We start from the raw sequence: 17,861 nt of genomic DNA, 5'->3' as shown, positions 1-17,861 counted from the left end.
GAATCCATCCCTCCCTACCCTCTTACTCACCCCCTACCTTATTGATTGCTTCTGTGTAGAACCTAATAATTACAACAAATGCCCAGGTCTTCTCCCTAATTTTCAAGGGTCCTATTCATCCCAACAATATATCTGCCAGAGAAGTGCTGAGATGGCTTGGGACCCTTAAAAGAGAAGACAAATATATAACACAAGACTACACCAAAAGTCATCCATGATTTGTCAGCCTTTATTAATCAAGAGTGAAGCCGAGCCCTAGAGTTTCCTTTAAAAAATAAAACAAAACAAAAACCCTCAACCTTGTTTTTAGCAAACAATGATTCTTAGTGGCTTGTAATTTTATGTTCAATACCATAGATCAAGAATTGTTTGCTTTCCAATCATATATATTCTTGAGATTAAAACACAAGTGTAAAACAAATAAGATTCACCCCAACAATTTAAAAAATAATTCCAATTGAAAGACATTTCAAACACCATGTATAGAACTCAGGACCAAAAGATGACCTTAGAACATTTTTACCTTTGAGGTAGCACAATAATGCTTAGTTGGATTTTGTATTACAATGAATTAAAAACCAAACAGCAACAACAAAAAAACGGAGGAATCTAACATTTGCTCAAGGTGGGCTAAACGGTTTTCTGCAAATCCCCCATGAGGTGAGTGAGAGTTTTCATTCTTTTGTTTGTTTATTGAAGTATAAAGATAGCCCTGCAGTGTTAATAGGAAACCCCTGGGAAGGCTACTTCCCATCAAATAGACGTTAGAATCACGGAGGAACGTCAGCAGTCAAGACAGGAGGTAATCGGAGCGAAAAATCAAAACAACCTGTAACTTGGCGAGATTGGCTTACAAATGTGTATCAAAAACAAAAATTCCAATATCAACTGACCGAGAAAGATAAAAGATGACATTCATGGGTCCTTTTCTTTCTCTGTGCAAAATGCTTTCATCTTTTTAAAATGAAGGCTGTGACACGCCAAAAAATGCTGTGTGCCCAGGGCACCAGGGTGACAGCGGCACCTAATGGCTCCACCACCATGAGCAGAGAATGCAATGGGGATAAACGCAACCTCTCCAGCTGGAGAGCTTTTTTTTTTTTGCCACTTTGCTGCTGAACTTGCTCACTACACTGCTCAAAAAAAAAAAAAAAAAAAAAAAAAAAGCCCAATACCCATTTCTGAGACTCTATATCAGGGACATCGAATTCTTTATGAAGACTGAACTCAGAGGACAAGAACACAAGAGCCCATCCTGCAGAGACAGAGGAGTGAGTGGGCGAGACTGGGGACAGGAAGGAAGGAGAATCTTGCAGGTGGACCTCAAGGCTCTGAGGACTACTCTGTCAGCCAAAGTCAGGGAAGCCAGGAGCTAATCCTCAGGAGAGGTGCAAACAGAGGGATCTGACAGTCTGCCCCCCCCCCCTCGGGGCTCATCTGTCAGCTGTGGGGTTGCTGACACAACAGGCACACTGCGACCTTGGGTAACACCTGCTCTGTCACCTTTGATTCTCTAAGCTGCAGAGAACTGAACACTGTCAGGTCCTGGCACTATGGTAACTGCTCACACGAGCTCCTTGAATGTCTCCTTCTGCAGACTGGATGAGTCTCTCCCATGCCCCTGTCACAGGGGGCACACTGCAGTGAGGGTTCAATCAGTAAGTGAACAGAACTTACACCTGATGACTTCTACTCTGTAAAAGAACAGCCATCAGTGAGGCAGGAAGGGGGATAAGGGGGCTCTGAAGAGTAGACTGGGATGTCTGAGGGCAGGCTGAGAAAGCCCAGCCCTAGCAGCCTGCAGCAATAACTCTGGCATGAGATTCAAGCCAGCCCTAACCCATGCTGGCATGGAGGCTGGAGTGGGGGTCCAGAGTTCTTCTAAGGTCTAGGGGCTGGACTTTTGGGCTACTCCTGAGCCCAATGCACCTCTTACCTTTGCAAGAATCAGGTATTGTTCAGTCAAAGTACAAGGTCTGATTTATTTAATAAAGCAATACCGTAGAAAAGGACCTTAGGAAAATTCAGGATCACCACAAGGGTTTTCCAGTGCTAGCTGCCTGCTTTTGGAGTAGTAGTTACAACCGTACAATTCCCAGAGCTGTAACCTAGGCTACTTAGGGTGGTCTGAAGAGTCCTGCTTTACTTCATGGAACACAAGAGAGTGAGTAGTTACCAAAATTGTGGTGACTCGTCTACTCTGGACATTTTTGGCTACAGTGACCATGGCAAAAGCTGAGAGACAGTTAGAAAGGCCTTCACAGTAAGTCTATGTTTATAAATGGTAACCTTTCTGTGGTTACTACAGTGCTAGAGGCCAGACCCAGGGCCGTGCACATGCTACATAAGAGCTTTGCCACTGAGCCATGCCCACCCCCTTCCCCACTGATACCAAGTTCTGAAAACAGATATTTAGGACAAGTGTCTGAGTCAGCTGACAAACTCCATGTATATGAACGTGTCCAAGGTGAATTCCCTAAATAGAGAAATAATTTCCTTAAGCTTCTTTTTTAGGAGTCTAAACTTGGAGGATTACTAGCCAAGCTAGGCAACAGTGCTGAGGCAGGAGGGGCTCTCTGTGCAGCACATCTCCCATCACCCACTGCCATTAACCAGGCCAGCAACTGCCGACAAGGCATGGTGAGGCTTGCTCAGGAACTATTCAGGTCAGAAAAAGCGATGACACCTCCAGACCCTGGCTCTTTGTATCAGCACCATGCTCTAACCAGCTGACCTAACCAGCTACCCCTGGCTCTTTAGAAATAGACAGCGATTTGTTTATGCAAACTGCACAGAGGTTAAACAACAAAGCGTACTAAAAACAAACAACAAAACCCCTAACCCAAAAATCTTCCTGGCTCTCTACTACCGGCAAGAGTGCTGAGTCCAAGTCTCCTGCTAATGGGAGTCTAAGGAACCAGCCGGCCTGCTCTGCACAGACCTCCTGGGCCCTCAGTGGGGCTTGTTCTGACATCACTGTGGGCTTGGACACAGCTATATGGGGTGGCACAGATCTCCACTCTAACTGCTCCCATCCTCCACTGGGAAAACAAAAGCAGCAGCTGTGAACACACGCTGGACTTGCTCAAAAGACAAATGAGGAGGACTGAAGGCTGTACCACGTCCTCCCTTGAGGAGGACTGTGGAGGTGTCTACAGTTATTCAACAGGTTTCTGCAGACCTTAGGAACTTTCAGAGCAACATTAGCAGCAAGAGAGAAAAGGAGGATGTTTACACTTTGGACTTTGTATCAGGCACTTCAATTGCTGTAGAGACAAGCCATTCTAAACCAAAGATGTGAAAACTGGGTTGAGTAACTGTTACATAAGTGGTCTACTGATGGGCTTTCAGAAGCAAAGTGGAGGTGTGGGCGGAGCCTCTGTCCATCTTTCAGTGCTGACTTTCAAGATTTCTAAATGCCCTGAACCACAGCAATGGCAACGGCGGGTACAACAGCAGGAACGCTTCTGTTGTGTCTGTTTTCTGTGTGTGTTCTGTGGCTGACTGGAAGGTGTTGGTGTCACACTGAAAAGGCTCTGAGATCCATCACATCTATTGCCCAGGGTCCAGCAGATCTAAGTTGGAGCCAAACATCTTCACCAGCTGCTCTTCATAGTGTGAGATGTTCCTCTTCATGATGTCCATGCACGGTCCCAGAAGCCTCTCAAATGCTTGAACATCCATAACTGCATTGTTTAAAAAAAAAAAAAAAAAAAAAAAAGAGGTGTGGGAGAGAATGATTTGCTTACACGAACAATTTAAGCGCTCTCCTGCATGTCACCCTTTTTCTAAACTATTTACCCATGTTCCAGGAGATGAAATTTTAGGATACTGGAAAGGGATGCTTCTGTATGAATGCAGCAGGACTGCATCTACGTTGAAGACTCACGGTGGGCATATAGCACCTGCCTGTCTTACTCAGGGTCGTACTGACTGCTCAGAACTAACTGCTAGGGTAAAGCTTAGTGGCACAGCATGTGCTAAGAATGTACAAGGTTCTAAGTTTCAATGCCCAACACCTCCCCCACCAAAGAAAGCTTTGCTGTAAAATCTCAATTACACAAACTATCCAGACCTAGATCTGAATGGGTCAGCAGAGTAAGTCAAGACTTGTTAACAGAAAAAAAAGAAAAACAACCCCGAAAACCCTGTATATTAGAAAAAAATTAGTAATGCACAAAGAATTTTCATTTTTAAAGTTTTTATTAGTACATATGAATCGTACATAATAATGGTTTTCATTATGGCATCTTCAAACTTCTATAACTTTGATCATACTCACCCCACCCTATCTCTTGTCCCACTCCCACTTCTACATACCCCTCCTCTTCCCAGCCAGTTCCCTGCTACTCTTCTAATCTCATGTTTTTTTGGGGGGAGAGGGGGAAGATAAAGTTTAATTAGGATTACGTCATGGACAACTTATCAGTGGCTACCTTATGAAGAAAATCTCCCCCTCCCCCAGCAACTATTAACCGTCTAAGGTTGGGGATGGCTTGTAAGCCCTTCACAAAGAACTCTTCTTACCTAAGCATTTGACATCTCCAACCGCATAGGCAGAAGCAGCTCTGGGTTTGTTGGTGACCAGTGCAAGCTCTCCAAAGTATTGCCCCTTATGGCAGTGGGCAATCTCAACCTCCTGGTTCCCACCATTCTTGTTCGTTTTAGTCTACAACAGGTAAAGAATATGATCCAGGCTGATTCTAAGATCACAGCTGAGCATGTCCAGTTGCACACACTCAAATTCCTTTCTCAGAAAGTTCAACAAAATTACTAAGGCATTCTTTTTGCAGAAACTCTTATCTGTCCCCTGTAAACTCAAGAGACAAAAGTCTGGGGTCTGGTATAACTGAAGGGCTGTTTTACTTGGGGCTCCACCTAACACATATTAGATAATGGCTAACCATGAGCTGGTCAAGCCCAACATTTTCTGTGGAGACTACAAATTCTTCTGGGAGATGTGACTGAAGCACAGTTGGAATACAACAAGGTCTTTTGCTAATTCTTCCTAATAATGATTCTTCTATTAGTGATGAGCCAAAGCACAAGACTCTATGTTGGTCGAGACTGTGAGACTGTCTTGTATTGTTCTTTATAGTGACATTTCTTCTAAAGCACTATTTACACTTACAGTAGTACTGCACCTCCATCCTTAAGAAGCTGACTATACCCTTTAAACATGGTGCTATATTGTATTTACTTACTGCCCTGGGTTTCATATTTCTTACAAATCCATCTGATAAGTAAGGCAGTAACAATAAATTATGAGAGTCAGTCTCAGTCTCTAAGGACCACTAATGTTACAGGCAGAAAGAGAATTCCCTCACTCTACCCTCGCCTTTTGTTTTTAAGACAGAGTTTCACTTTGTAGCTCTGGCTAACCTGGAACTAGTTATATAGACCAGGCTGGGCCTGCCTCTGCCTCTTGAGTGCTGGGAATATAGGAGTGTGCTACCATGACTAGACAGTTGTTATTTTTTTCAATTTATTTATTATTTATTATTTATTATTTATTTATTTATTTATTTATTTATTTATTTATTTATTTATTTATTTATTTATATGTGATGTATGAGTGTTCTGCATGTATACCTGCATGCCACAAGAGGGCATCAGATTCTATTGTAGATGGTTATGAATCACCATGTGGGAATTGAACTCAGGACCTCTGGAGGGGCAGCCAGTGCTCTTAATCACTGAGCCATCTCCCCGGCCTCCTTTGTTATTTTTGAAAGAGATTTTCCCCCCAGTTTTTGAAAATACTTTATTTTTATGTGTGTGTGTGTGTGTGTGTGTGTGTGTGTGTGTGTGTGTGTGTGTGTGTGTGTGTGTGTATGCCATGTAGGTGCATGTGCCCATGAAGTCCAGAAGAGGGTGCCAGATCTCTTGGAGCTGAGTTACAGAAGTTATGAGCCATCCCAATGTGGGTTCTGGGAACCAAACTTGGGTCCTCTGGAAAAGCAGTATATGCTCTTTAACTGCTGAGCCACCTCTCTGTTCTCTTAAAGGGTGTGTGTTTTGTGTGTGTTTACTTCCTGATTTTGTGTGTGTGTGTGTGTGTGTGTGTGTGAACCTGCTGGCTTGTATGTATGAATGTTCAGGTTCTCATGCAGTCCAGATGTGAGTGTCAGATCCCCTGGAACTGGAGTTCCAGGTGACTGTGATCTACCTGATATGAGTGCTGGGAACTGATCCTGGGAATTTTCTCAGCAAGAATAATGAACGTTCTTAACTGCTGAACCATTACTCCAGCACCTTAAAAAATGTTTGTTGTTGTTGTTTGAGACAGAGTTTGAGTAGTCCTGGCTGTCCTGGAACTCACTCTGTAGCCCAGGCTGGCCTCAGACTCACAGAGATCTGCCTGCCTCTGCCTCCCAGTGCTGGGATTAAAGGCATGCACCACCACTGCCTGGAGGATTTTTTAAAAAATGTTATTTTTGGGATTGGGGATTTAGCTCAGTGGTAGAGCACTTGCCTAGCAAGCGCAAGGCCCTGGGTTCGGTCCTCTGCTCCAGCAGTCAGTGCTCCTAATTGCAGATGTATCCCTCCACCCCTAAAGGGAATTTTTGAGTATATCCTTTATTTATGTGTGTGTATGTGAAGGTATGTGGATCTGTATAGCCTGGTGTTGTGTTCCTGTGTATGCAGCACCCGCTATCCTTGTCTACCACTTTTACCCATTCCTTTTCTGAAGCAGGGCTTTTCCCTGCACCTGGGGCTTAGTTATTCCCTAGGTTGGAGGAAAATAAGCCTCTGAGACCCTCCTGTCTCTACCCACCTTGGAGCTGTAGCTACAGGCATTTTAGAGGATGCCTGGCCTGTTATGTGGGTGCTGGGATTCAATCTGGTCCTTAGGATTGTAGAGCAAGTACTCTTAACTCTTGAGCCATTTCTCTGGCCCCAATTCTTTCTTTAAAAAATTTTACACTCTTTTATTTTTGTGTTTGTATGTGTGTGGGCATGCACATGCCACAGCACTGGTGTGGTAGTCAGAGGACTGTTTGTGACAATCAGTTCTCTCTTTCTACCAGGTGGATTCTGGGAATCAAACTCAGGTTATCAGACTATGGAACAATCACCTTGACCCAATAAGCCATCTGGCTGGGTCTTCTTTGTTGGTGGTGTCACTGTTTTTCAAAATACTGTAGTTTTAATTATGTGTATGTGGGCTTGTGCATAGGAATGTAGGTGTCCACAGAGGCCAGAAAGGGGACAGATTCCCTGGAGCTGTCATGAGTGGGTGCTGAAAACCAGACTCAGATCCTTTGCAAGAGCAGTATCTTTAACTGTAGAGCTCATCTCTCCAGCCCTGTGGAAATTAAAAACTGACACTCTTATGTTTAGCCTTTTCATCCCTCTACACGTCTGCCTTGACCTGTTAGCTTTGAAGCTGGTCTGCTGTTCCAGGTGAACCAATGTAACCTTTCTTATTTATTTTATTGTAATCTTTATTTATTTATTTCAGACAGGGTTTCTCCACATAGACCTGGCTGGACTGGAACTTACTATGTAAACCAGGCTGGCCTTGAACTTAAGAGATCTACCTGATTCTGCCTCCCAAGTGCTATGATTAAAAGTGTGTATCACCACCCCCAGCTTTTCTTTTCTTTTTCTTTTTGATACAGAATGTCATGTAGCCAAGGCTGGCCTCAAATTCTTTATGTAGCTGAGGAAGACCTGAACTTCTGATCACTCTGCTCCCACCTCCTAAGTGCTGGGATTACAGGCATGCTCCACACCTGGCTTCTGTTTCCAAGTTCTGAAGCATCCTTTGGCACTGCAGACATATTGCTACCCACTTAGTCCACTCTCCAGGACAGCACTTAGGCACCATCACACACAACAGCTCCCTTACAATGTAAAGTCTGACTTGGTAGGTCTAAGGCAGAGCCCAAGACTTTGAATTTCTGATAAGCTCCCTGACTCCCCAGGACCACAATGCTGCTGGTCCCACTCATCAAACACTATATTGTGATGACAGACAGTGCAGTGAACACTGGAGAAATGGACAAATAGGTATCAGCAGTTCAAAAACTGCAACTAAAAGAATACAGAAGTTTCAAACTACTGTTTTATGTGAAATAGCTCTATTTAAAAAACCTTACTGTACTACATTATTGTGTGTGTGCCAGAGGCCATTAAGAATATACAGTAGATGACAACTGATATTCACCAAGCCAACCTATTAGATCACTAATTCTCTGATGGGGCGCCCCCACTTGGCAAAGAATGTGGGGGTCACTGACTCTGAATCTGTTTGCTTCTGTCTGTAATTTCTCTCATGTGCCACTACATTTCTTCCCTAAAAACTGCTATGGGTGTTTTCCCACTGCCTGTGTGTTTATCTCATGTATATATTCCATCTATTGGGCACACTTATAGCTGTGGATGGTCAGGAAGATGATTTATGCTTAAGCTATATAATTCTGATGAATAGAAATACTAGGATATTTTTCATACTCAGACTGACATAGGAAAATTCTCAACTACAAAGACAGCCTTTTACACATTTAGCTAAGCCTTCAGAACAAATTCAAAACAGACTAGCTTCCCCTGCAGAGAATACACCAGGACAAATCCCCAAGAGTCTGTTGAACCAAGGTCATGCACAGAGCAACTTTAGTAGACATAATTTTCTCAGCAACTGGCTTTCTGCAAGTATTCCTAGGCTCAAGATTCAGCCAACTATTTATTGCTTAGGTCCTGAATTTCAATGTCACTTTCCATGATATCTCTCAGGCTTACGTGCCTCCCACCTGCTCACCAAGGAGCTTGGCTAATAGCCAAGTGTTGCTGCTCATTCACTGGCTGGTCAGCTTGACCTCCCTAGCCTGAGAGAAACTGTGATTCCTTATGTGATTATCAGAATGGCTCTGTCTCTTATTATTTACTCAAGAAATGCTTTGTGACCCTGAAAATGTAACTTACATTTGTCCAGAGTTTTTGCTGTGGAGACAGAGATGTGTATGTAGGGCAGTGAGTGATGTAGAAGAGAAATGCAAGTTATGAGTGAAGAAATGTAACAGGGTGGAGAGAAGTGTGTGAGAGAGCTGTGTGAAAAGAGATGAAACTATGTATAAAGATGTGTGGAGAACGTATCTGTGTGGAAACAGAGATTTTTAGAGAAAAATTTTTCAAGATGAAGTAAAAGAGAAAGCTACCATCAAAAAGCAAATGTTTCCTTATTTTTCCCTCAGATAGAAAAGTCTAGCCATTGCTGCATTTGTGGATTTTTTTTTTTGCATACCCTGGGTGCTGCCTGAAGGCTGGCCCTCCAGCAGAAGTTTCAAACTACTGTTTTATATAAAATGATAGCTCTATTTAAAGAAATCTTACTGTGTTGCATTATTATTATTGTGTGTGCACACATGTTCTACACTGCATATGTGGGATCAGAGGTTGATTTGCAGAAGCTGGTTCTCTCCTTCTACCATGTGGGTCCTGTGGTCAAACTCAGACTGCTAAGTTATCTCAACAGTCGGACAGCTCTATTTTTTTTTTTTTTAAGATTCATTTATTATGTATACAGTGTTCTGTCTACATGTATCACCAGAAGAGGGCACCAGATCTCATTGTAGATGGTTGTGAGCCACTATGTGGTTGCTGGGATTTGAACTCAGGACCTCTGGAAGGGCAGCCAGCAGCCAGTGCTCTTAATCTCTGAGCCATCTCTCCAGCTCCTGACAGGTCTATTTTAAATTAAAAATTAAGGTATGATTTAGACAGTAATAAACGTAAGTGGTTTGTTTTTCATCTATTAATTGGAAATAGAAGTTTATTTTGTATACTGCATGGCGTCAAGCTGGGCAGTAATAAAAGCACTGCCTTCAGTTTTTTGTTTGTTTGTTTGTTTTGAGGCAGGATCTTACTTACAGTCTAGACTATTGTTGAATTCATGGTCTTTCTGCCTCCACATCCTCCCTGCCAATAGCTTAAACCTTTACTAAATATATTTTGCAATAGATTTCATACTAGATTTAATATATATATAACTTACTAGTTCAACAAATTCATATTCTCAAAAAAATAAAAAAAGAAATGGATATTTGGTTATGATGGATTTACTGCTAAGAATTATTCCTCCCAGGTTGGAGATGTAGCTTAGCTGCTAGAATGCTTGGAGCCCTTGTTTTTATCCCTGACAGCAGATAAAACTGTGCATGATGGCACATGCCTATAATCATAAGCTTATGCCTATATTGACTATAATCATAAGGGAGGTAGAGTCAAGGGATCACAAGTTCAAAGTCACCTTCAGTTATATACATAGCTGAATTTGAAGCCAGCCTGGACCACATAAAACTGTCTCAAAAAAAAAAAAGAAAGAAAGAAAGAAAAGTATTCTTCCCACCTATAGGTCATTAATTATCAACATCTCTCTATCCACAAATGACCTAATAGGAATGTAATGAAAACTTCCTCCAGCAGTTTTTTTTCCTTTTCTTTTCCTTTTCTTTTTTTTTCTTTTTCTTTTTCTTTTTTTTTTAGACAGGGTTTCTGTGTGTAGTTTTGGTGCCTCTCCTGGATCTCACTCTGTAGACCAGGCTGGCCTCGAACTCACAGAGATCTGCCTGCCTCTGCCTCCCGAGTGCTGGGACTAAAGGCATGAACCACTGCCTCCCAGTCCCCTAGCAGTGTTCGATGCTTTCTTTACATCCAACCTCATATATACCTATTATACAGTGTTCCTGTATTTATTAGTGTTTTTACATTTTTCTTATAGATCAATATCCCTCATCTCACTAATTATATGACAGAGACAAAATCAGGAGAAGAAAAAATATACTAAATCTTTATTAGTGGTACTCACACTCCTGGCATAGCACCACCCAAACTCACCTTGCTTTTAATCAAGATGCTCACTTCCCCGGACTCTATAATGTAAAAGCTGTCAGCCTTTTCACCCTGAAAAAGAGGAGCTTAGGTCAGAGTCACCTATAACACTGAAGACTGTCAGCCCCATCTGACTTCAGGTCTCTATCTCCAACTCAAGAAGTAGATCAATGGCTAACAAATTCATAACAAATTAGAGGATCCTGATCATTAAGGACATTAACCCAATTATGACCGACACATCTCCTACCTCTTAAGTCTTTATATTTATCTCCAAGAATATGACCAGGTCACCAACTACACAGCATTGTTGCTCTGACTGGCTATATCTGTGTGCAAAAACCCATTCCAGGGACCAGTAAACAAGAAAACTGCAAACTGTGTCAAGGTAAGTCCTGGAGTGTGACGATGTGGTAGTTTGAATGTAACTGGCCCCTATAAGCTCATAAGGAATGACACTATTGGGGGGTGTGGCCTTGTTGAAGGAAGTGTGTCATTGTGGAGGACAGCTTTGAGGTCTCTTGCTTAAGCTTCGCTCATTGTCACAGACCACTTGCTGTAGGACTCTCAGCTACTTCGCCAGCACCATGTCTGCCTGCGTATCATCATGGCTCCCTGCCATGATGATAATGGACTGAACCTCTGAACTGTAAGTGAGCCACCCCAGTGAAATGCTTTCCTTTATAAGAGCTACCATGGTCATGGTGTCTCTTCACAGCAGTAAAACACAGACTAAGACAGAGGTCTAGGAATACTCTTGATCAACAAACACAGCCCTCAAGAAGAGACTGCGGAGGAAGCTCAAGCACGGCAAGCCAAGCACAATGACCTGAGTTCAATTCTCAGAGCCTATACTTGAGGTAGGAGGAGCAAGGTGTGGTGTTGCACACGTGAAAGCTTGGTGCAGGCCAGGCAGACACAGGCAGGTCCCCGGGCTTGCCAGGCAGCCAGCCTACTCAGCAAGCCCCAGGCCAGGGAGAGGCCTTGGTTATGTGGTTTGTTTTTCTGTCGGTTTTTTTTTTTTTTTTTTAATTTTTCAAGACAGAGTTTCTCCATCTAACAGTCCTACCTCGATCTATAGATCAGGCTGGCCTCGAACTCACAGAGATCCATTTGTCTCTGCCTCCCAAGTGCTGGGATTAAAGGCATGCACCACTACTGCCTGGCTCTGTCTGTTTTTTTGAGACAGGTTTCTCTATGTAGCCTTGATGTCTAGGAATTAGCTTTGTAGAGACCAGGCTGGCCTTGGACTCAGAGATGTGCCTGCCTCTGCCTTCTGAGTGTTAGGATTAAAGGCATGTGTCACCACATCCAGGAAGACCTTGGTGGGTTTTGTTGTTTTATTTTTTTTCTTTAAAGTAGATTGCGTATGATGAATGATACTCAAGGTTGTCCGTCCCCCACAAATACACAAAGGACAGCATGGGTCTCTCTCTGCCTTGACACAGTAGGTGCTTTGACACCATCTTTCTGAACTTTAGGTTTTCCCTTTGCTTGGTTTACTATTAAACTACCTGGCTGAACCACCCATCCAAGTAATTCAACAAATAATGTACTGTGTTCTCACTGTATGCAGGCATTGTCCTAGGGACATGAGGGACATGTCAGTGGATAAAACAAACTAACCAAGAAATATGATGATCAGTAGATGATACAGCTGTGTTGGAGGATGGCAAGTGCTACAGGAAAGGACAGACACGAACCATGGGCTTTCAAACGCTGGTAGAGGGACTAGCTACTGTGTTCAAACCATGGACATTTGAATAGTAATCATGTGCTATCTATCAGTTGGTTGTTTTGTTTTGAGACCAGTCTGGCTACATAGATCTGGCTGGCCCAGAACTCATTATGTATGCCAGGTTAGTCTGTCTCAACCTTTCATCAGCCCTCCTTCCTCTGCCTCCCCAGTGCACTACCACACATTCATCTTGGTATGGATTGGACAGACTTCCTAATTTTGACTGACCACTTCACACCCCAAACGGGATGGCTTGCCTGTGTTAACCTAGTCCCAGACTGGGCTTGATGGCTCATGCCTATAATCACAACACTCAGACAGATGAGGTAGAAGGATTGCTGTGAGTTTGAGGCCAGCTTAGGCTACAGAGCAATACCCTGTCAAAACCTAAAAGAAGAGTGTTGATTATGGTTTGGATGGCAATGTCTCCCAAAGGCTCACATGTTTGAACACTTGGCCCCCAACTGGTAACACTTTCTTGGGAAGTTACTAGGGAGTGAGACTAGGAGAGTTACAGTCTAGCCCTGCTTTCCGTCTGTTCCTTGATTACTGTCTTTACTGTGAGGGACCAGCTACCACAGCCCAACTAGCTCCTTCGCTGTGATGAACTGACACTCCCTGAAACTGTGAGCCAGAATAAACCTCCATTCCCTGCTGTGGGATGGTCTGTATGTCAAATGTGTTGCTGATTGGTCAATGAATAAATCACTGATTGGCAGTGGCCAGGCTGGAAGTATAGGTGGGACTAACAGAGAGGAGAATTGAGAGAACAGGAAGCTGGGTGAGGGAGACACTGCCAGCCGCCATCAGGACAAGGAAGATGTAAAGTACCGGTAAGCCACAAGCCACGTGGCAAGGTATAGATTAATAGAAATGGATTAATTTAAGCTGTAAGAACAGTTAGCAAGAAGCCTGCCACGGCCATACAGTTTATAACCAATATAAATCTCTGTGTTTACTTGATCAGGTTTGAGCGGCTTGGGACTGGCGGGTGAGAGAGATTTGTCCTGACTGTGGGTCAGGCAGGAAAACTCCAGCTACAATTCCCTCTCTTCAGGAAGTTGCTTCCGTCAGAAATTTGGTCACAGAGATGAGCAAGAGAACTGACAATCTGAGCAAAGGAGGCACATGATTATAAGGAAGGAAAGAGAATACCGGTCTGCACACATGCTAGTGGAATTTCAGATACAATTCAACTCCAGGCCAATAGTGTGAGATGAGAGAGATAAGCTCCGAGGGATGAGCCACCATACCCAGCCTCACTGGCTATCATTTTTTTTTCTTGTTTTTTTTTTTTTTCAAGACAAGGTTTCTCTGTGTAGCCCTGGTTGTCCTGGAACTCACTCTGTAGACCAGGCTGGCCTCAAACTCAGACATCCACTAGCCTCTGCCTCTGGGATTAAAGGCTTGCACCACTGCCTGGCTCTCGCGAGTATTCTTATGCAGATGGCATGTCATACACTGTAGTGCTAATGTGCAATAATGTGGAGAATGATTTAAATGCTATGCCTCAAGCAGAACAAATGTGTTTTTTAATATATATAGTCCCTTGCCTTAATAAGTATGTAATATAAATGTAAGCAAACTTTTACTTTATAAACAACAAAGTAAACGTGAACATTTCATGGAGTTTGTATTTTGTACATTCAAGGCAACGACTGAGTTTCAAACAACCTGTAAAAGAAGTTGCACTTACTCTTTAGGCCCAGCGATATTTCCTCTAGGAAATGACATGGTTTAATTACTTCCTTTTCTATACTCTCACTTTTCTCACATGCATTATCACAGAGTTTATCACTTCAGTCTTGTTTATCCTAATCTTAATTATATAAGGGAACCTAGAAAGCAAAGCCATTCAGAGATGTAACCTCGAATGAACATCATACTTCTGTTGGTGTTTTCTCTCTTCTAGTGAGGCTTTCTCCTTCTCTTTCATCCTAAGTTTGACTAGCTCCCAAGCTCTGCTGGGGCCAGTTCTAGGCCTTGGATCCACTCTGATCCGAAACTCCTCCTCAGCCCAGCTGTGTTAGGGCAGACAGCGCCCAGCTCAGCTCAGCCCCTCGGTGCTCTTGTCAGACCCACCGGCAGGGAAGTGTGTGTCTGGAAAAGTTCCTCAGACTGTTTACATGTAATTAAAACACAAATACAGCAGACAAAGGGAATTATCACGTAATATTTTTAAAAGACATTTCAGTCAGACTGTAGTGGCATACACCTTTAAGCCCAGCATTCAGGAAGCAGAAGCAGGTGGATCTCTGAATTCAAAGCCAGCCTGGTCTACAAAACAAGTTCCAGGACAGCCAGAGCTGTTATACAGGGAAACCCTGTCTTGAAAAACCAAGAAATTGCTATGGAGCTGAGAGTGACCCTTAACTCCTGGCCACCGGCCTCCACTACCTAAGTGCTGGGACTCCAGGCATGTACCAGTGTGCCCACTCTGCAGTCTTTCTTTAATTATAATGGTCCAATTCACTGTATGAGGATCTTACATTATCCAAAAATAACTGATGAAAAAGATACAAAGGATAAATCAAGACATCGCATAGATCGGATTATCACGAATGCTGAAGATTCTAGTGTCACATCATCAAGAGGCTGCTTTTATGTCAGCAGAGACAACAGAGAGCATAGGCCCCCAGTTTTCTCTGGATTCCTTTTTTTAAAGATTTATTATTTATTATGTATACAGTGTTCTGCCTGCATGTATCCCTGCGGGCCAGAAGAAGGCATCATATCTCATTAGGGATGGTTGTGAGCTACCATGTGGTTGCTGGGAATTGAACTCAGGACCTCTGGAAGAGCAGCCAGTACTCTTAACCGCTGAGCCATCTCTCCAGCCCATGGATTCTTTTTTTAAAAGATTTATTATTTATTATTTATACAGGGTTCTGCCTGCATGTTTGCCTGCAGGCCAGAAGGGGGCGCCAGATCTCATTACAGATGGTTGTGAGCCACCATGTGGGTGCTGGGAATTGAACTCAGGACCTCTGGAAGAGCAGTCGGTGCTCTATAACCTCTGAGCCACCTCTCCAGCCCTTTCTCTGGATTCCAACAAAAGGAATGGAAGTCTGAGCCTGGTGGCACATGCCTGCAATTACAGTGACTCAGGGAGCTTCTGAGTTTAGGACAACTTGATAATACCCTGTCTCGAAACACAAATAGAAAAAGGGCTGAGGATGCAGTTGCAGAAGACTTGCTTAGCGGTGAGTTCAATTCCCAGTACTTCAATGGAAAAAGGGCAGCAAGAGATCTCCGTGTATCAGGGAGATAGACACCAAGGAACTTCAGAGGTCTTTGTAGGCGACACAGCTTCCGATAGTGGACGACATGTTTGTTTGCTTTTTTTTTTTTTTGGAGATAGGGTTTCTCTACATAGTTCTGATTAACCTGGAACTTTCTATGTAGACCAGATTGCCCTCAAACTCACAGAGCCCTGCCTGTCTCTCTTTCCTGAGTACCGGGATTAAAGCTATGTGCCACCACTGCCTAGCTAAGTCTTTGTTTTCTATTGGAGTCAGAGTAATACAATGTGACCCAGGCTGGTCTTGAACTTATGAACCTACTGTTTTGGCCTCTGAAGTGCTGTCATTGCAGGTGTGCATGACCATACTCTGCCCACAAGTGATACACTGTTCCTTTAGATGATGACTCCCAGGAAAGGAGCTGTGTGAGACCCCAACTCACCTGAGTGATTATTCGTTCTCCATCCTTATAGATCTTTTCTCCGATCACATCCACAATCTTCATTCGTTCTGACATCTATATAACACAGTTATATAGTATAAGGAAAAAACCTTGATTGAATGTCATTGTTACAGAACTAGGTTAGAACAGTATTATTTGAAAACCTAAGAGCAGTTTTAAAGCTTTTCCTAAGTCATGTAAACAGACTCTTACTCAAACTTTACCTCTAGTGATTTAAAGAGTGGCACAGACTCAATAAATGATTCAAACATCTTCCTCTTTTTTGCATTGTTTTTCACTATGATTCTTCTAAAAGTCACCCGATCCTACAAGAAAAAAAAAATAGGGAAATTCTAGTACATGTCTGTGTAAGAAAGTATCTATGGTTTAAATAGCTGAACCACTGCAGACACTAGAGACCTATGGAAGTCAGTGTATCCACAGGGTTTAATGATGCTGGAAAAAAAAAATCTCTAACCTGTGCTAGGCAAAAGCCTCCAAAACTGTGGCTTGTTGTGAGTGCCACCTATGGGCCATGAATAGAACACAAACAAAACTCCCATTAAATACCTAGTGCTCATAGTCATTATTCAATGCCAAAGACACCCTTCAGAAAAGGCAGAAGTAAGGGCAAATAATCAGGTTGTTCTTGCCCTCCAGGGATTTGCAACTGTAATGAGGAGACAACACAAAATATACAGAGCCCATGTTGTAATCAATACTTAGGAGGCTGAGGCAGGAAGCCACTCTGGGCTACATGGTGAGTTCTGGGTCAGCCCGGATGATAGTGAGACCCTATTTCAAACAAAAACAAAAACAAAGTATAAAATATATAAGAATTTTTGCAATTGATATATGCTAGGGGAAATATATATATAGGGATTTTAAGTGTTTAGTTCAAGATAGCAATTGAGCTGAAATGTACTAGGTCAAAGTACAGAAAGCAAATGCTACAATCATTTCCAGGATGGATTCCAGGCCATGGCAGTGTAAGCCTATGATCTTAGCCACTCAGAAAGGTAAGACAGAAGAGTCTAAAGTACTAGGCCCATTGCAGCAACTTAGTTCTGTCTCACAATAAAATAAAATGGTTTTGGAGTGCGGCTCAGTGATAGAGCACTTGTCTAGAATGCAGGACGCCCTCTGTTCAATCTCCAGTGCTATCCAAAAAAAATTTTAAATCTTTTTTTTTCCTTTTTCGAGACAAGGTTTCTCTGTGTAGAGAATGGATGTCCTGGCACTCACTATGTAGACCAGGCTGGCCTTGAACTCCGAGATCCACCTGCCTCTGCCTCTGCCTCCTGAGTGCTGGTACTAAAGGTGTGCACCACCACTGCTTAGCTAAATTTTAAGTCTTAAAAACAGAATTTCGCCGGGCAGTGGTGGCGCACGCCTTTAATCCCAGCACTTGGGAGGCAGAGCCAGGCGGATCTCTGTGAGTTCGAGGCCAGCCTGGGCTACAGAGTGAGTTCCAGGAAAAGGTGCAAAGCTACACAGAGAAACCCTGTCTCGAAAAACCAAAAAAAAAACAACAAAAAAAAAAAACAAAACAAAACAGAATTTCTAAGTGGGAAAGAATAATCACAGTAGATGATGAAAGATAGTT

General features: G+C 42.9%; 1 protein-coding gene across 2 annotated transcripts in view; it reads right to left on the bottom strand.

Annotated features, from left to right (window-relative positions):
• Window positions 1–211: 211 nt before the first annotated feature.
• Window positions 212–17,861, bottom strand: part of Prkar2a (protein kinase cAMP-dependent type II regulatory subunit alpha) — an 86,040-nt gene continuing 68,390 nt past the window's right edge. For both annotated transcript variants that reach the window (XM_052721321.1, XM_052721315.1), the window contains exons 7-11: window positions 16,480–16,581; window positions 16,256–16,330; window positions 10,840–10,905; window positions 4,528–4,669; window positions 212–3,686 (exon numbers count right to left, since the gene is read on the bottom strand). In XM_052721321.1, coding sequence (XP_052577281.1) covers window positions 3,553–3,686; window positions 4,528–4,669; window positions 10,840–10,905; window positions 16,256–16,330; window positions 16,480–16,581 — 519 coding nt within the window. In that variant the 3' untranslated portion in view covers window positions 212–3,552. The remainder of the gene's footprint in view (window positions 3,687–4,527; window positions 4,670–10,839; window positions 10,906–16,255; window positions 16,331–16,479; window positions 16,582–17,861) is intronic.

Source organism: Peromyscus californicus, unplaced genomic scaffold (genome assembly GCF_007827085.1).
Source record: "Peromyscus californicus insignis strain IS unplaced genomic scaffold, ASM782708v3 Scaffold_11__1_contigs__length_118956290, whole genome shotgun sequence".
In the NCBI taxonomy this organism is placed as follows: domain Eukaryota; kingdom Metazoa; phylum Chordata; class Mammalia; order Rodentia; family Cricetidae; genus Peromyscus; species Peromyscus californicus.
Note: the sequence above shows the minus strand (reverse complement) of the source record. Positions and strands in the feature narration are given on the sequence as shown.